At 59.9% G+C, this 16,891-nt stretch overlaps 1 protein-coding gene across 1 annotated transcript in view; it reads right to left on the bottom strand.

The window, feature by feature from the left end:
* Positions 1-376: 376 nt before the first annotated feature.
* The window catches only part of KCNC4 (potassium voltage-gated channel subfamily C member 4), a 47,294-nt gene continuing 30,779 nt past the window's right edge, over positions 377-16,891 (bottom strand). The window contains exon 4 of the mRNA XM_006132408.4: positions 377-1,091. Within this exon, the coding sequence (XP_006132470.1) occupies positions 1,072-1,091 (20 nt within the window). The 3' untranslated portion in view covers positions 377-1,071. The remainder of the gene's footprint in view (positions 1,092-16,891) is intronic.

Consider the following 16,891-nt stretch of genomic DNA (forward strand, 5'->3'; position numbering starts at 1 on the left):
GCTTTATAGTAACAGCCAGCTGGTGTGCTGCTTCTATCATCCCATGCTGCCATGCAGGGAAATTCACATTCAAAGGCAGGAACACATAAAAACAGGTGTCATTTCAATGATGTGGCCCTAAAATTTCCAGTCCGCTGTTCCAAGAGCCCTAGGGAAGCCAGGAGTCCTCAGGCAGAATCCAGTGACCCTGCCAGAAAGTCTAGGGACCTGGACACCGAACTGGGAGACTCTCCAGTCGAAAGCAGGCCCAGGATGCAATCCAGGGTGTTGGCTGCAATTGTTAGGTGCAGGGGGTTTAACTGGATGGGATGCAGTGATCTCGCACAAAGGAACGGCAGAGGCAGTGACACACGCAAAAGCCACAGGTCAGCTCCCAGATCTCTTTATTGGAATTCTAGTACTGCTTGACAGAAGAGGCATGTGTACAGCATGTCAGGGAATGGGAGCAGTATTGCCTTGGTCACAAAGATATGTAACAGCATTCGAAAGAAGCTGGCCACAGCCAGCCAGCCAGTCCACTTGGGCCCTGCCATGGCATCCAGCCATTGGCCATGCTTATATTGCAACTTGGACCCCCCCTCCATGCCCCTCGACCCTCCCAAGCCAACCCCGGAGCAGCCTCGAGTGGAGAAGGAATCTGTACATTGGAGGAGCAAACGGCACCAAGTCTAAAAATAATCATCATCAGAATCATAAAAAAATAGTCCACAGCTACCGCTCGGTGGATGGACACGGTCGGCGGGCAGATGGAGCCTGCGGTAGAGCGTCAGTGATGAGCAGCCAATGCCCAGCGATGGTCATCTGCGGTGAGATCCGGGCGCCGTCTAAGTCACTACAGCAATCACGCCGTGAAGGGGCGGGGCTCACGGGACCAGTCGTACGGCACGGGCGTCGGCAGTGTGGGGGCGGGGCGGGGCCATGGAGCACGTCGGACGGACGCTCGTACGACACATGCACAACAAGCGAGGTTACAGCACGAGGGAGGGTCTGGGCCTTCCCCCGCCCGCCCGCCCGCCTGGGGCACCTCTGTCCCAGGCAGCTTGTCGGAGGCGATCCCAGCGTCCGAGGGAGTCACAGGGGATTCGACAGCCCTGCAAGAACAAGGAGGTCAGAGTCGTCTGCAGCCGGTGGGGTGGGCAGGCCCGGCCCGGCCCTCGTGTCTGGGGCCCTCTGGCACAGCCAAGCTCTAGCGGGCCAGGGGGCTGCTGAGTCGGGGCCACACAGGTGAGAAGCAACCCCCCCCCCCAACAACAGGCCCTTGTGGACACAGCCCTGCCCGAGAAGCAGAGACACTCCCCACATCCCCCTCGGCCCCGGGGCTGGGGGCAGCCTAGGAGATCCGGTGTGCCCCAGCCTCCTGGGAGGACAGCGGGGGCTCCCCAATGCTGCGGGGGCAGCCCCCGGGCCTTAGGCTCCCCACCCCGGTCTAAGGGAAGGTGGCTACCTGGGCTAGGGGCACCTTGGAGCTCTGTGTTTATAGGCCACAGGCATTGGCCCAGCGTCCCCTGTGGGGAGCTCAGCCAGGCAGCGCCAGAGGAGCCGGGTGCTGGGGCGCAGGGCATCTCGCTTTCTGCAGCTTCCTGGCCCAGGTGGGAGCCGCCCCGCAGAACATACGGCCCTTTGGCTGAGCCAGAGGGAGCCGCAGGCTCAGGCTAAGGGGAGGGCTGACACCCTGGGGCATCACTCTGTGTCTGAGCCGGGGGGCTGGACTCTCCTTCCCCTGGCTGGGATGGGGCAGAGCCATGACTGAGCCTCCCCCCGTCAGTCCATGTTACCGCAGCGGGGGCCCTGCCCAGCAAGCCGTGACGCAAGGGGAGGTGCTGACAGCTGGCTGCAGCCCCCGGCTGGGACCCTCTCACACCCTGGCCGTGCTCCCAGGAGTGCCCGGACCCAGGCTGGGAATGCCTGGAGCCCCGCTGCAGCCAAGCGCCCAGGCCTGGAGTGGCACGTGCCTCGGGCTACGTTTCGACCGAGCCGCCTTGCATCATCCCTCAGGCTGGGTGCAGCTCCCAGCTGCCCGGGAGTCTCACCAGGCTCCGTGGAGCTGGTAAACAGCTGGCACCCCGGGGGCCTTACCTAGCGAGATCAGTGCGGGGAGCCTGGGGGAGGCTTGAGAAAAGACGTGGCTATTGCCTGGGCTCAGGAGAGGCGACTAGGGGAAGGATCCTGCCGGAGACGCAGGCTGCCTCCTCACGATTGGCACGCGAGCACCAGCGCGTATGCGAGCCCGCGCCTCGCAGGGACAGGGCCTTCGCGGGACGCGGAGCTCGGCCGTTTCCTTGGCAGGGCGCTCAAGGAACACGGCCCTTCCTACGCCACCGGGAGGGCAGCCTGCCACCCGCCCGGCCCTTGGCTGCTACAGACCACCCCCGACACTCCAGGCACGGTTGGGACCTGCTCCTAGGACACCCACCCTGAGACGGGGCCTGTTCTCCCGTACGCTGGGCAAGCGACAGCAACTGCCCGGCCGCCAGCAGGGCCGCACTGCCTTGGTGCAGCTAAGACCAGCATCCCGCCGGCAAGCTTGCGGGCCGGAAAGGCCTTTTCTCTCCCCCAGAGACCTGGTTCTTGTGCGGGGAAGGCAGGGGGGGGGGGGGTAAACGCAGTCATGCCAGGTCAGAACTCATCCCCAGAAGTCCCACCACGTCCCCCGCTGCCCACAATGGCCTGTCGGGGGAGGGGAGATTTGTCGCATGTCCTCTGCCTCCGCCGCCCTCTTCGGTATTTACACGCCGAAGGGCTGATGCTGCAGCCCAGCTCAGCGCTTTTCCTGCCCACGTGCCCCGTCCTGGAGCCCACGGGGCTGCTCGCTGCTCGATGGAAGCGCTTTCACCCAGACCCTGGCACGGATCAGGAAGGCAGGCGCTTGAATCCCTTTGAGGATCTGGGCCTTACCGACTTGGCCCTGCAAGGGTTGCATGGATGCCCGGGGAAACACCACTTGGGTCCCGCAGGAACTCCAGCTAGTCAGGGGAGGGTTGACTTGGTCCCAGCGGTGGGATCCGAGTTCTCCAGATGAACTCGGTGTTCTCAGAGCTCGGGGGCTGAACAAAGGCCCGTGGGCAAGCTCCAATCTGGATCTCGGGTGGCTCGGATCCAGCTGGGGTGCACGAGGGTGTGAAGAATGAGCCCTTCACAAGGTGGAGAGTAATGCACAGAAAGGGGCCTGGGTAAAATCCAGGCATTTATAAGAGGGGGGCTGGTTCCCAAGGAGCAAGCCCTGGCTGGGAAAGGGGACAAACAGCTGCGCGGCCTCAGAGCAGATCCACGCTGGGAACCAAAGATGGCCCATGGCTCCCCCCTCAGCAGCAGGGAGGTGGCTGTGGCCTCTTTCATTCCTGTCCTGGCCCGGCTGCATGGGTGAGGCGCAGCGCCACGGACGGCAGGCCGGGCAGGGAGAGAGGCACCGCGGGCAGGTCAGCCAGGAGATCTGGGATCAGTTCCCTGCTTTGCACAGACGCGGCATGACCTTTGGCAAATCACTCGGGCTCAGCTGTTTAGGCACCTAACTCCTACTGATGTCTGGGGGAGCCAGGAGTTGGGAGCCAGTAACAAGACTAGGATCTACGCTCCCTGCCGTCAGTGGGAGTGATGCAATACAATTAACGCCAGCACACGTGGGTTCATAGAAAACAGACCTTGTCAAACTAAGCAGTAATCGCATCAACAAAGCTCTCCTGCGAGGGTGCGGCTGCAATAGCCTCAGGCTTCTGCAGGGCCTTGCGCTTGGCACCGCGCGGCATTTCGATTAAAACGTGCGGCTCATACCAAATGGACTCGAACATGCAATCACAAAGGGGGAATTACCGTGGGTGGGTTCCACAGGTCCCACAGGGAGGGCGTCTTGGCCCTCCCCCATGTCACAGTTCTGCCGTGGTCCTGGAGAGAAGGGAGAACTCGCACGGATGGAGTCTGCAGCGACCAAAACTCGGCAGCGTGGGAAATAATGAAGATCACCGGCAGAGTTCCCTGTCAGCTGCATGCTCGTGTGGCTGCTCGGGGGCGCCCAGTTCTCATGCCCGCAGTTCAGAGGGGAGGTTGATCAGTTCACTGCAGAGGGCACAGAGAGGAGCCACAGAGCGATGGGCGGGATAGAGACCCTGCTTCTAGTGAGAGACTCCAGTTCAATCTCTTTTGCTTGCCATCGACAAGTACCTGTGTAACCCACGCACCTAGTGTGGGTCACCAGCCCATGCAGGGCACCTAGACCATAAGCTCAAGAGCCCTCCCTCTACAACCTGAGCTAAGCACCAACTAGCTTCATAGCGCAAACGGCAGCGGCTCCTATGCTGAAGTCCCAGGTTCAAATCTGCCCAGTGGCAGTTACACCTACATGGGAAAATATTAAGCCACGGACCTGAGAGAGGTCTAACGTGATCTGATGGCTGGAAATTGAAGCTAGGCAGATTGGGATTGGGGAAAAGGCCCTTGCATTTCCCACTGACTGTACTTATGCACTGGAACACTTTGCCAAGGCTCAGGTAGAGTTTCCATCAGGGGCAATTTTGGATGCTTGACCTATCTGGCCTGGAAATTCTTGCAGGCAGTTTTCTGGCCTTTGTACAAGAGGCCTGACTAGAAAGTCTCAATTCCTTCCTCAGCTGTGGGATCTATGAACCAAGGAGCATCTGAGGGGGCCGGGAGAGGGAGCCCTGGGGGGCTGCTCCAACTGGGCAAGGGTGGTCCCCCACCTGGAATCCGGCGGAGTCGGTTATCCGGTTAAACAGGAAACATCAAAGCTAATGTTAAACCAGCTAACTGATTCACACCAGAATTTTACATCCCAATTCCATGGTCCTAGTGACTGAAGTAGTTACTGATTTTTCCCTAGAAAAATCAAGGAAGGGATCCTCAAGGAATCCATTTTGAAGCACTTGGAAGAGGGAAAAGTGATCAGGAATAGTCAACATGGATTCACAAAGGGCAAGTCGTTCCTGACCAATCTGATTAGCTTCTATGATGAGGTAACTGGCTCTGTGGACATGGGTGTCAGTGGGTGTGATCGACCTTGACTTTAGCAAGGCTTTTGATACGGTCTCCCACAATATTCTTGCCAGCATGTTAGGGGAGTATGGATTGGATACATGGACGGTAAGATGGATAGAAAGCTGGCTAGACTGTCAGACCCAACGGGTAGTGATCAACGGCTCCATGTCAGGATGGCGGTCGGTTTCTAGCGGAGTGCCCCAAGGTTCGGTTCTTGGACCGATTTTGTTCAATATCTTTATTAATGACCTGGATGAGGGGATAGATTGCACCCTCAGCAAGTCTGCAGATGACACTAAGCTAGGGGCAGAGGTAGATACGCTGAAGGGCAGGGATAGGGTCCAGAGTGACCTGGACAGATTGGAGGATTGGGCCACAAGAAATCTGATGAGGTTCAACAAGGACAAGTGTAGAGTCCTGCCCTTGGGACAGAAGAATCCCAAGCATTGGTACAGGCTGGGTACCGACTGGCTAAGTAGCAGTTCTGCAGAAAGGACCTGGGGGTTCCAGTGGATGAGAAGCTGGAGATGAATCAACAGGGCGCCCTTGTAGCCAAGAGGGCTAATGGCATATTAGGTTGCATTAGGAGGAGCATGGCCAGCAGATCCAGAGATGTCATTATTCCCCTTTATTCGGCTCTGGTGAGGCCACACCTGGGCTATGTCTACACTGGCGCGATCTTGTGCCAGAGATATGCAAATGAGGCTAAGTGTGGAATATCGCTGAGCCTCATTTGCATATCTAATGAGCCGCCATTTTGCGCAAGAGGCTCTTCTGCCAGAAGGAGCTGTCTACGATGCCCCTTCTTGCGCAAGAAAAACCCTCTTGCACAATGCAGCTACGCTGATTATTTTCAGGAATAAGGGCATTGTGCAAGAGGGGTTTTCTTGCGCAAGAAGGGGCAGTGTAGACACTCCTTCTGGCGCAAGAGCCTCTTCTGCAAAAATGGCGGCTCATTAGATATGCAAATGAGGCTCGGTGATATTCCACAGTTAGCCTCATTTGCATATCTCTGGCACAAGATCGTGCCAGTGTAGACATAGCCCTGGAGTATTGTGTCCAGTTCTGGGCCCCCCACTACAGAAAGGATGTGGACGCACTGGAGAGGGGCCAGCGGAGGCGACCAAAATGATTAGGGGGCTGGAGCATATGACTTATGAGGAGAGGCTGAGGGACTTGGGTCTGTTTAGTCTGCAGAAGCGAAGAGTGAGGGGGGATTTGAGAGCAGCCTTCAGCTTCCTGAAGGGAGGTTCCAAAGAGGATGGAGAGAGGCTGTTCTCAGTGGTGACAGATGGTAGAACAAGGAGCAATGGTCTCAAGTTGCGGTGGGAGAGGTCCAGGTTGGATATTAGGAAAAACTATTTCACTAGGAGGGTGGTGAAGCTCTGGAATGGGTTACCTAGGGAAGTAGTGGAGTCTCCATCCCTAGAGGTGTTTAAGTCTCGGCTTGACAAAGCCCTGGCTGGGTCGATTTAGTTGGGATTGGTCCTGCCTAGAGCAGGGGGCTGGACTTGATGACTCCTGAGGTCTCTTCCAGCTCTTTGATTCTAAGTAGCTAAGCACCTCAGTCTTTAGTGTATGGATCCTATGAGCTAGGGCATGCCCATTGCAAAGATGGGGGGAAATGAGGCCCTGAAAGCTAAGTGACTTGCTCAGGGCCATACAGGAAGTTCTGTGGCAGAGCAGGGACCTGAACCAGGTCTCCCAAGTCTGAGGCAATTTATCTCCCTGCTAGGGACTCCATCCATTTACCTGGAACCAGCACGTTCTCCCAAAGAAGCTGACGGCTGTTCACAAAGCTTGTGAAGCTGCGTGGGAACCTCTGGGCCACCAGGCCTGGCGGGCGCTGTGGGAGCTGCATGGTCTGGTGTCCGGGCATAGCCCCTGGGAGAGACACCCAGTCTCAGAGGAGGCTGCATCAAACAGGAAGCAGCGCAAGTCTCCAGGTGGCAGGCAGGGCGGAAAAGGGGCATGTTGAAGGGTAGCACAGGTAGGGTGGTGCCAGCTGCCTGCCCAATGCTAGCACTTGGCAATACCCATTCCTGTCCGATGGGGAGAGGACTAAGTCTGGCCCGAGTTCCCTGGAAGCTGGGTGCTTGGGCGGCTTCCCAGGAGAGAGTCCAGTGCCTCCCGCTGACTAGGAGAGCGCCCTTAGTCGGAAGCATGTGGTGCACATCTGCACATGCCTTGGTGCACAGTTTATTCTGCACATGCCTGGAAAAGATGAGAGGGAACATCGGCCTTGGCTTGGAAGTGGCTGCCAGGACCCCGCTCGCCTGCGCAGACAGCGCCTGCCCTGCGTGTGCAGAGAGGGGTGGTGCTTGAAAGCTTTCTGCTCTCCTCCGGCGCGGTGAGGACCCTCTGCCTGCTGGCCTGATGTCTCGGGGCACCACTCAGCTGTGTGTGCCCCGGCTTCAGTGACCTTCACAGTTGCACTGTCCAGCTGCCCCGGGTTCCTCTGCAACAGCTTCCCCAGTGCCCAAGACATTCGCCCAAGCAAGAAACAACAAAGGGCTGCGCTTGGCCCTATCGCAGACAGTGATGCAGTGGTGCACTCCGCTCGCACAGGATCAGCGGCATTGGGCAGTGAGTATAGCGGCCGAGATCAGATCTCTTCCCCCTCCCCTCCCCGCATCGGGCAGTGCACGGGTCCAGACCGAGCTCCCCCCCCCACCCCTCCGCATCGGGAAATGCACGGGTCCTGACTGAGCTCCCCCCCCACCCCTCCGCATCGGGAAATGCACGGGTCCAGACCGAGCTCCCCCCCCCACCCCTCCGCATCGGGAAATGCACGGGTCCAGACCGAGCCCCCCCCAACCCCTCCACATCGGGCAATGCACGGGTCCTGACCGAGCTCCCCCCCCACCCCTCCACATCGGGCAATGCACGGGTCCAGACCGAGCTCCCCCCCCACCCCTCCACATCGGGCAATGCACGGGTCCTGACCGAGCTCCCCCCCCACCCCTCCACATCGGGCAATGCACGGGTCCAGACCGAGCTCCCCCCCCAACCCCTCCACATCGGGCAATGCACGGGTCCAGACCGAGCTCCCCCCCCACCCCTCCACATCGGGCAGTGCACGGGTCCTGACCGAGCCCCCCCCCACCCCTCCACATCGGGCAGTGCACGGGTCCTGACCGAGCTCCCCCCCCACCCCTCCACATCGGACAATGCACGGGTCCTGACCGAGCTCCCCCCCCACCCCTCCACATCGGGCAATGCACGGGTCCAGACCGAGCTCCCCCCCCACCCCTCCACATCGGGCAGTGCACGGGTCCTGACCGAGCTCCCCCCCCACCCCTCCACATCGGGCAATGCACGGGTCCAGACCGAGCTCCCCCCCCACATCGGGAAATGCACGGGTCCAGACCGAGCTCCCCCCCCACATCGGGAAATGCACGGGTCCTGACCGAGCTCCCCCCCCACATCGAGCAATGCACGGGTCCTGACCGAGCTCCCCCCCCACATCGAGCAATGCACGGGTCCTGACCGAGCTCCCCCCCCACATCGGGCAGTGCACGGGTCCTGACCGAGCTCCCCCCCCACATCGGGCAGTGCACGGATCCTGACCGAGCTCCCCCCCCACATCGGGCAGTGCACGGGTCCTGACCGAGCTCCCCCCCCCGTCCCTCCACATCGAGCAATGCACGGGTCCTGACCGAGCCCCCCCCCCCCCCGAGCATCGGGCAGTGCACGGGTCCTGACCGAGCCCCCCCCTCCCGAGCATCGGGCAGTGCACGGGTCCTGACCGAGCCCCCCCCCCCCCCCCGAGCATCGGGCAGTGCACGGGTCCTGACCGAGCCCCCCCCCCGAGCATCGGGCAGTGCACGGGTCCTGACCGAGCCCCCCCCCCCCCCCGAGCACCGGGCAATGCACGGGCCCTGACCGAGCCCCCCCCCCGAGCATCGGGCAGTGCACGGGTCCTGACCGAGCCCCCCCCCCCCCCGAGCACCGGGCAGTGCACGGGTCCTGACCGAGCCCCCCCCCCCCCCCCCCGAGCATCGGGCAGTGCACGGGTCCTGACCGAGCCCCCCCCCCCCCCCCGAGCATCGGGCAGTGCACGGGTCCTGACCGAGCCCCCCCCCCCCCCCGAGCATCGGGCAGTGCACGGGTCCTGACCGAGCCCCCCCCCCCCCCCCGAGCATCGGGCAGTGCACGGGTCCTGACCGAGCCCCCCCCCCCCCCCCCGAGCATCGGGCAGTGCACGGGTCCTGACCGAGCCCCCCCCCCCCCCCCCCCCGAGCATCGGGCAGTGCACGGGTCCTGACCGAGCCCCCCCCCCCCCGAGCATCGGGCAGTGCACGGGTCCTGACCGAGCCCCCCCCCCCCCCCCCGAGCATCGGGCAGTGCACGGGTCCTGACCGAGCTCCCCCCCCCGCCCCTCCACATCGGGCAATGCACGGGTCCTGACCGAGCCCCCCCCCCCCGAGCATCGGGCAGTGCACGGGTCCTGACCGAGCTCCCCCCTTTCACCGCTGCCGACGGACTCAGAAGAGTTTAGTGGCCGGGCTCAGGAGCCGCACTCGGCGCCCCGGCCACACGCCCCGCCCGCGCTGCAGCTCGGGGAGCACCCGACGGGACCGCGCCGACGCAGGAGGCTTGTGGGGGGCGCTGGGCAGCGCGCTCCAGGGCCGGGCAGGCCGGAGGCGGGGCTTGGCTCCCACGGGAGGCGGGGCCTCGGGCACGGGAGGCGGGGCTTGGCTCCCAGGGGAGGCGGGGCCTCGGGCACGGGAGGCGGGGCTTGGCTCCCAGGGGAGGCGGGGCCTCGGGCACGGGAGGCGGGGCTTGGCTCCCAGGGGAGGCGGGGCCTCGGGCACGGGAGGCGGGGCTTCCCCGCACTCAGGCTGCGCTGTGGCTGTCGTTCCCGGACCCGCAGGGCTGAACAAGCAGCACTGACGGGGGGATCAAACCGCCCCCCGCCCCCATGGCATCCCGCCTGGCCATCCCACAGCTCTGCCCCGGCCCCGCCCGCTCCGCTCGGTTCCGGAGGGCAGAGCAGCTGCAGAAAGCGCCGGCGAGGGGGGTGCAGCTGGAAGCTTCCGCGCCCTGCTGAGTGCCGGGGAGCCGCCCTTGTCGGGAGGTTTCCCGAGGCCGGGATGCCGGATGTGCAGCACTTAACGGCACAGGCCCCGGCGCTGGAGCCAGATGCTTCTTGGCAGCTATAGTAGGCTCTTTTCCGCTTCTGTGCTCCAGCCCTGGGAGGGAGGCACAGCAGGCCGGTTCACGGGTCTCCCTGAGACTCACTTCTCAGCAGGGTGGAAGGAAAAGCCCAGAAAAGGAAACTAAGCAGCTTCTCTCCCTACCAGGCTCAGGATCCGACTTTCCTCTGCCAGGCCCGGGGCTTCGAGGGTTTGTTCTTTCTGGATCTGCAGCGTGACCCCTTCCGGGCCCATTTTCCATCATCCCTTTTATGTTCTCTTAGTAACCGACGGCAGCAAGTGACACACCCAAAGCCACTCTCTCCGCCAGCCCCCCGCAGGCACGTTGCAGGGGCATGCTCCGGGCTGCCTTGCCAGTAGCATCTCTTGGGTATGGCTGGGATTTACAATGGGTCCCATTAACATAGCCTGTGGATGCAGCTGAAATGCCCCCACCCAAATGCCCCTGCCGTCCCTTTCTAAAGCACCCATGCTCCTTGGGATGCGGCTGTGTGCAGCTCTCCTGGCCCTCTGTGTCCTGGGGCTAACAGCGAATCCCCTGGCGGCTGCGTGCGACACCGGCCCAGGGTTGTCGTTCTTCTCTTCTGGCCGCAGAGAGCCAGCGCTGTTGTGCTGTCTGCTGAGCAGCTATGTGTGACCCGGACAGGTGGCGTCATTGCAGCAGGGCCTTTGTATGAATGTGTTGCAAAGTGCTTCCCCTTGGCTCTTGCTTGGGAGGCAAGTGCATAGACCAACAAGAAGCCGTGGGCTGTAAGGATGGGGGGGCAGGGACGTATTAATTTACCAGCAGCCTAAAACTGAGGCGAGAGCTTTCTCTGTTTGCTAGGGCTGCAGCTTACACCTCGTCTGACTGCACAGGCACTGGCTGACATGTTTTATTGGCATTAAACAGGCATGCGGTGCTTTACTGGCAGGGCCGGAGAAGCCAGGGGCAGGCGGTTTCCGGGCAGCGCAATTATTTTCATGCCAGGTCTTTTTCTTGTCCAGCTGACTGCTAGGTCTTCCTGTGCTCTCCACCCGGTCAGGGCGCCCCTGAGACACAGACACCAATCTTTCTTCCAGGGATCACAAGCCTCGGCTGAGCTCCACAAACACCTCTGCCAGTCTGTCCCTCGTTGGCAGAGGGGAAAACGGATCGCGAGAGGCGAGCGACTCCCTGCGAGTCACACTGCTGGCGGTGGCGGAGCTGGCCAAGGAACACAAGGCTTCTAGTGGGCAGGGTTCACAGGTGAGCATGGCAACTCTTTGGTGCCGGGGACCATCTGGTGGGGTCCTGGATGTGTCAGTGATCATACACAACACAGAGAGACTTTCCACTCGTTAGGGGTTAACTGAAGCACTTCTCACCATGGAGAGGAGGGATCATTTGGCTTCCAGTCTCCAAATGGGTAATAGCTGTGGTGGATGTCGAGCTTTTCCCCGGGAAGACTAAGAGTGGGGCAGTAACATGGACTCACGCCTGGGGCCGGGACAGAAGAGAGTGGCTGGCTGCATACGCTCATTAATCTTGTCTTACAACAGAGCCAAGTCCAGGCTCCCCCGTGAGCACACACCTAGCGAGAGACAGCCTCTTCCCCAAAGGCCTTGCCAGCTACAGAGACAAGACAGAGAAAGGAGCAGACTTATCCTAGACCACCGGCAGCTATCCTAGACTTATCCTAGACCACAGTGGGGAACGCCCCAGGAATCCTGCCCACAAGCCTCGTGCAATCACTACCAGCCCCTACGCCCTTGCACTCTGCTGGGCCGCATCTCTCTTCTGCCACCTCTCACGCCTTTCCAAGTTTCAAAAGGAGAGCTTGAATCCACAGCAGAGGGACAGCTGGGCCATGGAGGTCCAGGTGGTGTGCAGATATGGGGATGTGTGATTTAGCTGGGATTGGTCCTGCCTAGAGCAGGGGGCTGGACTTGACCTTTCCAGCTCTACGATTGTGTGTGCAAAGACAGGCCTTGTGCTCTGTAACCGTGTGTGTGCCGCACAAGAACTGCGTGGGTGTGGATCATCTGCATGCAGCGCTCAGGCCTGGGGTGCGCAGTTAATGTGTGGATGAATGTGCACACACACACAATGCAGTCAGTGTGCATGCACCGGGGCTGCGTCTGTGCACAATGCGTGTGGGAGCGTGTATTTATTGAATTTTAGTGCAGCGCACACATGAGCTGTAGTAATGCCAAGCATTTCTAGGGCACACCCAGTGTGTGTGTGTGTCTGTGTGTGTGCACACGCATGGGGGGGTACTCGTTAGCAGCAGCCTGGACCTGCTAATGGATCTGGTAATGGGAGAGTCTGAGAAATCACCCTGGACGCAAACATCTGCTGCTGCCAGTGTCCATGTGGATGGCGTGGGAATGTTCTCATGCTGGTGCGGGTCCCAGTCATCCCGCCTCCGCGCCTTTCCCAATGTAACTGCAGCTGCGAGCCACAAGGGGCAGCCTCTGGGTCACTCCAGGCGCTGGTGACAGGCGGGGGAGGTTTGTCACCCCTAGATCACCAGTTCAAACCCAGTTGGGTCAGCAGCAGCAGCACTTCATCCCGCCGAGCTTCGCAGAGCTCCCGAGCAGCCACGCACTAGGGGTTCGCTGCCACCACAGCCCCTATCCAGGACGGACGGGGCATGATGGCCAAAAGGCACCTCCAGCCCGGAGCAGACCCACGCCCGTGGGGCCACACAAGAACAGCGCGCGCTAACAGGTGGAATCAGGCCCCATAGTCGGGTTCCCAACCCTCCAGGACTGGCCAGGAGTCCCCCTGAATCCACACCAGTCTCCGCGGGCATCCAAGCGGTTGTAATGGGACCCTGTAGGGAAATGGCAGGCCGTCGTGTTGGGAAAGAAGCGATCTCCTGGAGCAGCCAGCGCTGACCAGCAAGGCCTCTGAATCTCTCTCAGCGGGGGCAGGGGACGCACTGTTAGTCTGAAGCTGCAAAAACAACAAGGAGTCCGGTGGCACCGTAGAGGTCACAGATGTATCAGGGCATCAGCCACTTGGTCAGATGTATTGGAATGGACCCCGGAGGCCTGATGCACCAGGACAGCAAGAGAAGAGCACAGGACCGGTGCTAACGGGCTTTAAGTGCCTCTCCGGGGCTCCGGCAATGGCAGTGGAGCTCATGTCGGTTCTTGTGGACGATCTGAATGAAGCTGCCCAGGGCTCTGCACAGACCTTCCCCCTCGCCAGGTCTCTCCACATCGAGAAGGGGAAAGGTCCTTTGTAAGGCTACTCCGTGCGGCAAAGGTGGGTACAGCACCCAGGTGTCCGCAGTGGGGGGGCCTCGGGGCTCTGGTAACAGACGTGAGCACGTAAGGACCGGAGAGGCGGCTGACATCCGATGCCAGCTGACAGCAGACAAGGATGCGGTGTCAGTGGCACTAGGAGCGGTGCCCTTTTCCCTTCCCCCTTGGCTCCATTCGAGGGGCTAAACAAGAACATTTTGTGACTCACAAACCTACTAAATTACCAGAATTGGCAGGTAAATGAAAAGGCTTAATTACGAACGGAGACGCCTGGCCAGCTCCTTGGGGAGAAGTGGCTGATGAGTCGTGGGCCGGCACCCAGACGGGGAAGGGATGAGACCTCCGGACTGTGTTCTCCTTTAGGCTCTGTCCACCCTAGGTGGGCGTCCCGGGTGCAGCCGCCCCGGAAAAGCGCTCTCGCTCCAGCTACAGCCATCGAGCAAGTCCTGCTGCGTGTGGGTCTAAGGAGACCTCTCCTTGCGAGCCAGGAAAGGCAGGGTGCATGGGAGGGACGGCTGCCAGCACGCCACACCCCTGCCGGACACAGCCTTGCCGCACGGCCGCTCCCGATCTGGTAACGGGGCGGGGGGGGGCGCCGCATCAGCACTATTTCCTTTGCACTAGCAGCCCTGACATCAACCCGCCAATACCCTGCAGCTGCAGTGGGGGCTGAGCAGTTTGCAGAGTCTCTGCCCTCTTCCCCTGCTTCATTCAGTGGCCCACAGACAAGCCCTGTGGGGGGAGACAGCCACTGCCCTGTGCTAATGCCAGCTCGGGAAAACCCACCTTTTCTGCCTCCACACCCGCCTGGGAGCTCGGCAGAGCATCAAGCCGGCCCGTCAGCCTTCGGCACACACATCGCAGCGCTGAGGGACGGCAGTCTCGTGTCCCCCTTGTACAGAGGGGAAACCGAGGCACAGGGCAGAGACATGGCCAGTAAAGCTGGGAGCAGAAGCCGGGGCTCCTGACTGCCCATCTAGCGTGGATCCTGGTACCTCCAAAAATGCAGCCGGAGCCAAGGGCCTGGTTGCATTGCCCTTATGGATGTGGGGTAACCCCTCACCCCCAGCTCCCCGTTGAACTCGAGCCACCCAGCTCAGCTTTGCTAGCGAGAGAGGCCATCGCAGTGGCCTCTGCCCCCTCCCACTGCTGGCTAGTGCTTTGCTGCCCTGGGGCAAGCACTGGAACTGGCAGGCTACTAAAGCCGCTGCCCAATGGGGACACCTCACAAACACCCAGCGGGCTCCTCTCCCTCCTGCTCTCAGTGTCTCCCCGCCGCCATCTGCCAGCCTGACCCGGGCCTGCCAACACTTTCCCCTTTGACTCGTGAGCGGCTGTGTGGTCGGCAAATTCCCGTCCCCCCCGGGGAGCGAGGGGCTCCCGGCCTGGCCAGCAGAGCAAGGGTGCGGGGCGCGGCCTGTGCAGGGCCCCTGGTCTCACCTTGAAGGACGTCCCAGCTCAGGCCCCCTTGGCTTCAGCGCCAAGCTCCGGACGGAGCCAGAACACCCCGGTGCTATTTCACTGCCAGCTGAAATCTGCTCGGGCAAGCATCCACCCAGCAGCCAAATCCTCCTGCCCTGTGCTAGCTCCAGGCTCCTGCTGGGGGCTCCCACGGCACCGGGTCCAGTGTTTGGCCAGACAAATGGCCTCAGGCAGCAGGCCAGAGCCAGCTGAAATGCCTCCTATTGGCGGGGGGGGGGGGGGATGGCTAAGGGCGGCCATGGGACGTAGAGTTCACTCCCCCCCATTTCTGTGGTGGTCATTAAATCTGCGACTTCACCAGACGCAGCGGCTCGTTCTCTTCCACCCCGGAGCACTTGCTCTCCTGGCCATGCTGAGAGACATGGGGCCGGGAGGCTGTTCTATGCTGAGCAGCCTCGCCCTGCTCCAGTTAGGCTGCACGGAAGCACTGGAGGAAAGCAGCAAACCTGCCCCAGGAGGTTTTCCAATGCCCGTGGGAGATACTAGTTTTCCTCTTCCAGAGAAGCGAGTGTGGCCACTGGCCAGCAAACCAGGTGGCTAGCACAAAGGCCCGGAACAGATCGGATCCCAGAGCCCTCAGGAGGCATCAGGTCCAGCCCCCTGCCCAAAGCAGGACCCCAACTCAATCAGCCCAGCCAGGGCTTTATCAAGCTAGGACTTAAACCTCTAGGGATGGAGCTTCCACCACCTCCCAGGGAACCCAGCCCAGCGCTTCCCACCCGCCTAGGAAAATAGCTTGTCCTAGTACCCAACCCAGACCTCCCCCACTGCAACTTGAGCCCATTGCTCCACCAATTAAAAGGCTCCCTTCCTGAGTATGGTCCCCTAGAGACCACGGCCCACCTACCTAACATGAAAAGGGCCCATCTGTGTGGGTGAAAATCCTAATCAACCTAGAAGGGGGAAAAAGTCAGCTCAGGAGAGAACTTTCCCTGCGGGCAAGAGATAACCCTGGACCTAAGAATGGACTTTCTCCCCCGGGCTGTCTGTGGATGGTCTTTACCGCAGATGAATGTAAGCTCATTTGAAAGCCAAGCATTCAGGGGAGGGGTCAGTAGCGAATATGCATTGCTTTGGTTAATTACTGACAGCATCCCATCAGAAACTAGGCCCTCTGACTCAGACAGCAAACCAACACCTTGGAAGTTTGGATCAGAGTTGTTCCCAGGGGAAACTGTTTTTGTTGTTTTACAAATAACTATGAATAACAAATGAATCAAGGGATTTTGTGGGCTGCAGATAAACAAAGCTGAATTCAACACACCCATGATTTGTAATGAAGTGTTCCCTCAGCTCTCATTTTAAATTGGATGCAGGGTTGGTTCCTGCTGCTGCTATGTTTACATACCAGGCAAGACTGGTTGAAAAAAAATGCCAGTTGTTTTCCCATGAGAAATTAAAAAAAAAAGGTCCTAAAAATTCCCACAGAAATGTTTCAATGAAAGCCAAAGTCAATAAATGAACGAACCTTCTTTTGAAATCCGAAGTGGTTTTGTTCCCCATTGAAAAATCTGAAAATGTCAACCAAAATAAAAAGTCTCTTTTTCATTAAAAACATTTTTTTTAATTCCAAAGGAAAAAATGTGAAATTGAAAAAAAAACGTATTATTGAAAATCGAGTGAATCTTATTAAAATTGGTTTTACTTTTCGAGTGTCTGTCTTCCCTGCGGAAATCCTGGTGCCTGATTCACTCCTGGACGCATGTCTCGTGTCCATGCCAAGCAACACCACAACCTCCAAGAACATTAGCAAGGGGCCCACACAACCCAAGATTGCGCATGCTTAAACTAAGCGGGTCCAACATGCCCATTGGGAACATGCCAGGAGCTGCTCTGCATTCGCTGTCCCTAGTCACGAAGACAACAGCTCACTCCTACAAGCACTGCATGGGGGGTCCCTGGAAAGCAGAAGCTAGCTAGGAGGTTTCCCTCATTGTTACATGGAGAACTTCCAGGGAAGGGCAGGAAATCAACTCCTGCAGAGCAACCCCCAAGCAACAGTCAATGTGAAGACCCTTTGTAGACCCACC

This window comes from Pelodiscus sinensis, chromosome 27 (assembly GCF_049634645.1).
Source record: "Pelodiscus sinensis isolate JC-2024 chromosome 27, ASM4963464v1, whole genome shotgun sequence".
Taxonomy (NCBI): Eukaryota; Metazoa; Chordata; order Testudines; family Trionychidae; genus Pelodiscus; species Pelodiscus sinensis.